This window comes from Musa acuminata, chromosome BXJ3-9 (genome assembly GCF_036884655.1).
Source record: "Musa acuminata AAA Group cultivar baxijiao chromosome BXJ3-9, Cavendish_Baxijiao_AAA, whole genome shotgun sequence".
Classification (NCBI taxonomy): domain Eukaryota; kingdom Viridiplantae; phylum Streptophyta; class Magnoliopsida; order Zingiberales; family Musaceae; genus Musa; species Musa acuminata.
Window position 1 is genome coordinate 35,565,804 of NC_088357.1, and position 6,050 is coordinate 35,571,853.

Sequence of the window (6,050 nt, forward strand, 5' to 3'; positions counted from 1 at the left end):
TATATATATAAAGGTTTACCATGCTCAACTGCTAAATGATTGGAAAGAACAAGTGGGCATTCTAGTGAGAGAACAGTCAATGAAGAACATCCTAGTTTATGACAGAAAGAAGACTTTCAAATGTAGTCTTCTCTTCTTCATCTGACATGTTAATAATAGGTTATGACCACTGCATTATGAAGCTGTGAATGATATTAATCAATAAAAGTTGGCAGTTGACACAATATGATATTATATACTTAAGGTGGCACAAGAATTGCAAGATAGGACAGCAAGTGCCAAGAGCTGTATCTGCAATTGAAGATTGCATGCAGCCGCTCTGCGATTGGAATCAATTCCAAAGACCCACATTATGTTCTGACAAATCTATGGTTGTGATGATGTTGCATGGATCTCCGAAACCAGTTAAACCTTTTTGCTGTATAAGAACAATGGATATCTTCCTTCGGTGATAGCCATGTCAACCAGCAAAGGCATTAAGTTCAAGATCTATAATTGTTATTCTTAATTGATGATTAACGTATACATTAATCTTCTAATCACGCATCCATTCACCTACAGAAGCTAATTTGGGCAGATAAAATATTCCCACTATCCAATAAATAAGCCAAGAAAGTGTCCAACTCTGAGTCCCAACTCCTATAAATTCTCAGAGATCGATCCACAGCATCACCAGAGCCACTACAAACACAACCACACTGCCTCGCACTTGAGGCATTGCCAAGGCACCACCCAGCATCCATGGACTCCAAGAAGCTCAGCAAGATCACCGAGTTGGTCAGTTACCAGCAGATGCTGAAGAAATGGAAGAAGCTTGCAGTTGCAGGCGATGGCAGCAGCAAGAGCATCAGGTTCCTGAAGAGGGCCCTCTCCCTCTCCGGGTACATCCCAAAGGGATGCTTCGTTGTGTGTGTCGGACAGGAGATGCAGAGATTCGTGATCCCAACCGAGTGTTTGAGTCACACGGCCTTCGCAGTTCTGCTCAGAGAAGCAGAAGAGGAGTATGGCTTCGAGCAGGAAGGAGTGCTGAGAATCCCCTGCGAGGTGTCTGTCTTCCGAAGCATATTGAAGATGGTAGAGAAGACCAAAGAAGGCATTTACTACTGCTGATAGCTGCAGGTGAGGTTGCAGAAAAGTGAATAGCTGCCGGCGAGGGATGACACTTCTCCCCCCCTGAAACCATCTTCCCATCTTTCTTCTTTCCTGTTCGTGAGAAACAAATCAAATTGTGTCAAGCTGACCTTGATCCCATGTTAAGATCGGTAGAACTCCAATTAAATGAAGAAGACGAGCCTTCTCCTCTGATGTCGTGCTAAGCTTTGGACCTCCGAAAAATTCTTTTAAAAGCTTATTAAGCGAGTCAACCATTGAGAAAATAAGGCAGACTGATGAGAGAGAAGACAAGGGAGGTTCTAAGCATTGCGTGCAGGAAGAGAAATAATTCGAAAAATAAGCGAGTCAACCGCTGTAGTCTAGTTGGTTTTCTTATTATTTTTGGGCAAATAAATGGTATTTTTATTTTAATGTTTGAGAGGATCCTCTAGATTCAAATAAATGGGGATTTAATTATCTGCTGTGTGCATAAAATTTTGTGGGGAAATCATTCATGTGTTGGCATAAATTTGGGAGAGAAAATGAGACCAAGATAACACACATTGTTCATATGATGATTGTCCATGAATCAAGCTATCTCAAAGGGGTAGATTGCAATGGTGAGGTGATCTTTCACAGAAGATCATTAGAGCAATAGAATTCCAAATGTCTTCTTCCACTGTAAAACAGAGATCACAGCAAGCACACTAGCGTACACCTTCATGTCCAAAATCTTTAATGTTTTCTTTCATATATGTTGGAACTTATGTATTCCATTCTTGGTACATACACTCCTCTATGAATACTGTATTTATACTGGAAGTATCTGTTATCAACTCCTTTAACCCTTCCACTTATTCATCTTTCTTATCCTTTTAGTTTTACTACTTGGTACGATCAAGCAGCTGCAACACCTGTCGTAACACGGAAGGGAACCGAAGAGCATTCGCAGTTCTTCAGTGCTCCAGAGCTAAACTTCTCGCCGAGTTCATCTAGTAGCATCTGCTGGTATCTGCACTCTTCACTGCAGAAGGCCTTCTCTCCTCTGCAACAAAAACAAAATTGTAGGAGAATGCTCTATTAGTACACTCTTTTTTGACTTACCAAACAATAGTGAACGAGGACTTCACACAGAGACTCCTCGATTGCAAAGAAAAGCTCACAAGTTTGACTGGTATAATCATACAACAAATTAACAAGAGATGTACTTTGAGGAAAATAGTACCAAGCACAAAGTCTTCATCATTGCGTGCCGAAGAGAGGATCAATGTGATAAAAAACAGAACAGGTTTGAATAGATGTTCCAAAATTAAGTTCAACGACAGCGGAATATGGAGTACCTAATACAAAGATCCATCTCCAACAAAACTTCTCTAGGATGAACGACATAAGAACACAGGAGTTAATAATGTCTGACCAAAGGAAACAATCTATGATTACATAGTGCTATGGAGTACACACAATCTTCATTATAACTTTCTGAAGAACCTTGAACAATATACTGTGGACAAATTGCATCATTTTATGCAATGCATAATCTACAATCTTAGGACTCCGATTCTACTCTTTCTACTAGTTTCAGATGTATAGCGCAACAGCATATAGACCAATACGAATAAGAGTAACACATATTTGTGAGGTAGTCGAGTTGCTACCAAATGAGAATGAGGTTGTTTCCAGCTTAGGATAAGAATATGTAAATCATAGAATGTCTTGGCACAAGTAGTTTAAATCAGTTTCTTAAACTTCCTGGCACTCTCTCCCCTCAGAAAAGGGGTAGCTCAAATTGTTCTGTAGCAACTACAAGCACAAGAACATTTTGACTTTGAAGTTCCACAAGAAGAAAGTTTATATTATTCAATCTAGAATTTCTATTTAAAGATTGCTTGATGAAAAGGAACATGCAGAGACATCCATACTTGTGGTTGACATTCTAATCTGAACTGAAAGTTTTAGCATAGAGAGTTGGCAACTGAGACAAGTGCTAGATAGATTATAAGTTCAGGCATCGAAGATCAGCTAAGACTTCTTGCTTTTCTTATTTGCCAACAAAACTTCTGCCCGTCAACAAACATATACGATACTTGTAATTTTGCACAGAAATATTAAACCCTGAAGAAGAAATTCAAATTGATCCCAGAAACACAATCACTGAAGTTACCTATTCATCCATCTCACTGTTTCTTTCAGTAGCAGACAAGTATAAGTTCAATTAAAAATTCAGCTCATTAGGTCAACTAACTTGAGAGAATGAAATCAATGTCAACTTCAGATATCCCTATCTTTTTTGGTTGTACATGTTGACTGACTGTTAGGAGAAAAGCATCTACATACCATTCAACTCTATTTAATGATTTTATGCTTACAAATTTAGATAAAAATATTTTTGTGCAGAGTCAGGAGAATTGATTGTGATGTTTTTTTTTTTTAAACTTGGATTGTTGGAAAACTAAAAATGCTCTCAAAATTACCAAAATCAGCATAAAATCTCAAAGCAATAATTTCTAATATTATCAAGAAGCTTAGCTACCATCGATACATCATAATGGTTATATTGCAAAAGTTACACAACAATGATTATATAGTATATGGACCCTATGATCACTCTGAACAACCCTATCATAAGAAGGATTGAACTCAAATCAGAAAACAGACTACAAGTAAAATAAACAATAGAGTTTTTCATTAGAACCCTATTGGTCAAGGCTAAGATTAAGCATGAAAGAAAGAAGGAAACAATTGATCAAAGGCTGGAAGGGAACACCATGATATATGAATACTCGATTTGTCCAAAGTTCACATTCAGACTCTAAGAAGGATAATTTTGTGGAAGGGCAAACTCTTTACATATGAACACATCTGAAAAAGTTTCATACAAGTACAAATGCATTCAAGTAATAAGCAGATATATGTCACCACATAAAATGTTCTTATGCATGAATTAGGTATATGAATGGGTTACATGCAAGTATGTAAAATCCATGGATTTTTGTATCAGGTGGAAATTATGTGTTCTTCAGTCACCAGCAGAAAGAAGAATGAAACAAAAATAAAAAAAATAGTAGCATAATTTGATTAAAGAAACAGCATGTGTCTGATGACAGAACCACCGATGTCCCCACCACCACCTCAAAGAAAGAAAAAGATCCACGAAAAATTCCAAAGATCATAGGTTTGCTATCTGACATGATTCAACGATCCCAAAATTTATAAGCATCAGAACAAACAGGAAGAAGGAAGGGAAGAAATCAACGGGCACCTGTACATGTAGACGTCCATTCCGTCGAGTTTCTTCTTGCAGAGGAAGCAGCACCTCAGGAACTCAGCCACCACGAACGGCGGCTCCGCTAACTCCGGAGGCGGTGGAGGCTCGAAGAGCATGCCGTCGTCGCCATCGCCAAAGTAGACCCTTTTCTTCACCCTGTTCCCTCCGAGGTGCGAGATCACGCAAGTGTAGCTCTCGGAGAGCTCCGCGTCCTCCCCCGCCTCCCCCTTCTTCGGGGAGGCGGCCTTCAACCCGGGCTTCGCCACCACGGCGCCGATCGGGATCGGCTCGGACCGGGTCAGGACCGCGCCCGGCTCCTCGGCGGCCGCGCTCATGGCGGCGACGATGGCGAGGCCCACGGCGCCGTCGCCGGCGGCAAAGCTCCGGGGTGAGCGGGCGGCGGCCGCGGAGTCTCCGAAGCCCACGAAAAGAGCGAGCTTTACAATGGAATGCCTCTTCTGGTCGCCGGAATCGGCCATGGCAGCGTCTTCCACTTACTTTTTCTGTGAAGAGAACGGAAAAGGAGAGACCTTTAAGGAGTTGGCTATACGTGTATATACATAGAGAGAGAGAGAGAGATAGAGAGAGTTACACACTTTATTTTGAAGCAAGAAAGGAGAGGAAGAGAGAGAGAAAGAGGCGGAGGAGGAGGAGGAGGAGGAGGGGGAGGGAGAGGAAAAAGCCCTTCTCTCCCCACTCTTCGCACTATTCTCCCTCTGTCTCTCTGTCTCTCTCTCTCTCTCTCTCTCTCTGTGGGAGGACGACTCCTCACACCGTTCCTCTGTCTAAAATGAGTGTGGGGGATCGGAGAGAATATGAGCACATCATGAGATAATTCAAAAAAAAAAAAAACAAATGGTTGGCAAGTGGGTAATTTTTAGATTTTGTTGATTGGGTATGAATATTGTGTGGAATAAGAGAGGCTTAAATATGGACATTTGCCCCAAAGCTCTGCTTTTGGGGGAGCGCATGTGCCATGCATGGGTCATTGCAACCAACGATTTCACTTTATTTGTTTTGGTTGATTACGAGGTTAATAAAGTGTTTACAGTGCTTCTCATTTGCATTTGTTGGAAATTCTCTCAGCAAAAAGAACCGATACAAACTGCATAAATGTTGACGAGAAAGAACATCTTGATAATGATTAGTCAAATCATTAGCGTGTTGCATCTAATTATATTACTGCTGGTTCTTAATTTGATGCTAAGGTTTTTTGTGTGAGAGAAAATATATAATTTAATTACTCATCACTCAAATGAAATATTCACATAAATATTTTTGAAAGTTCATGATTAATTCGATTACGAATTATTTTCTTATAGAATATTTATAAGAATATTTTTAGAAATCCAGTTGACAAATATTTTTTTCTCCTCGGGATCGGTATAAAAACATATCCTTAACTACATATTAGAAAAAATATACTTTAATACAAACTTAAATAAAAAAACATCTTAATATGGCTTATGAAATCATATCATCTACGTATTGTTAATCTAATCATATTAGTCACAGTTTGAAACAATATGAAATTGTTTGGGTGAATTCTTCCACATTTATCACGTGAGCAGAATAATACAACGCAAAAGCTTTCTTCTTTTTGCTTTGAACATTCATTCTCTTACAATGATTATAGCATAAATAGAGACTTCAATTATCCTTGTTTATTCACGTGAGCAGAATAATACACTTA

At 39.5% G+C, this 6,050-nt stretch overlaps 2 protein-coding genes across 3 annotated transcripts; one reads left to right on the forward strand and one right to left on the reverse strand.

Moving 5' to 3' along the window:
- The first annotated feature begins 741 nt into the window (after window positions 1-741).
- On the forward strand, window positions 742-1,110 carry LOC135649055 (protein SMALL AUXIN UP-REGULATED RNA 12-like). The gene has a single exon (XM_065167153.1). It carries the CDS (start codon window positions 742-744, stop codon window positions 1,108-1,110), a length of 369 nt encoding a protein of 122 aa, XP_065023225.1.
- Window positions 1,111-1,815: 705 nt separating this feature from the next.
- On the reverse strand, window positions 1,816-5,096 carry LOC103998425 (FCS-Like Zinc finger 13). Of its 2 annotated transcripts, XM_009419900.3 has the most exons (3): window positions 4,954-5,096; window positions 4,352-4,860; window positions 1,816-2,137 (listed from the first exon to the last, which is right to left on the reverse strand). In XM_009419900.3, exons 2-3 carry the CDS (start codon window positions 4,834-4,836, stop codon window positions 1,990-1,992), a joined length of 633 nt encoding a protein of 210 aa, XP_009418175.2. In that variant the 5' UTR covers window positions 4,837-4,860; window positions 4,954-5,096; the 3' UTR covers window positions 1,816-1,989. The 2 variants fall into 2 exon arrangements, with proteins under 2 accessions (XP_009418175.2, XP_009418174.2); XM_009419899.3 differs by having other exon boundaries at window positions 4,352-4,976.
- Between the last annotated feature and the right edge of the window lie 954 nt (window positions 5,097-6,050).

Bases quoted from the DNA above. Each gene is read 5' to 3' on its own strand.
- LOC103998425 (XM_009419900.3), bottom strand. From the start codon at position 4,836: ATGGCCGATTCCGGCGACCAGAAGAGGCATTCCATTGTAAAGCTCGCT. The intron at 2,138-4,351 runs GTGCCCGTTGAT...TTTTTGTTGCAG, and splicing joins ATGGACGTCTACATGTACAG to AGGAGAGAAGGCCTTCTGCA.
- LOC135649055 (XM_065167153.1), top strand. From the start codon at position 742: ATGGACTCCAAGAAGCTCAGCAAGATCACCGAGTTGGTCAGTTACCAG.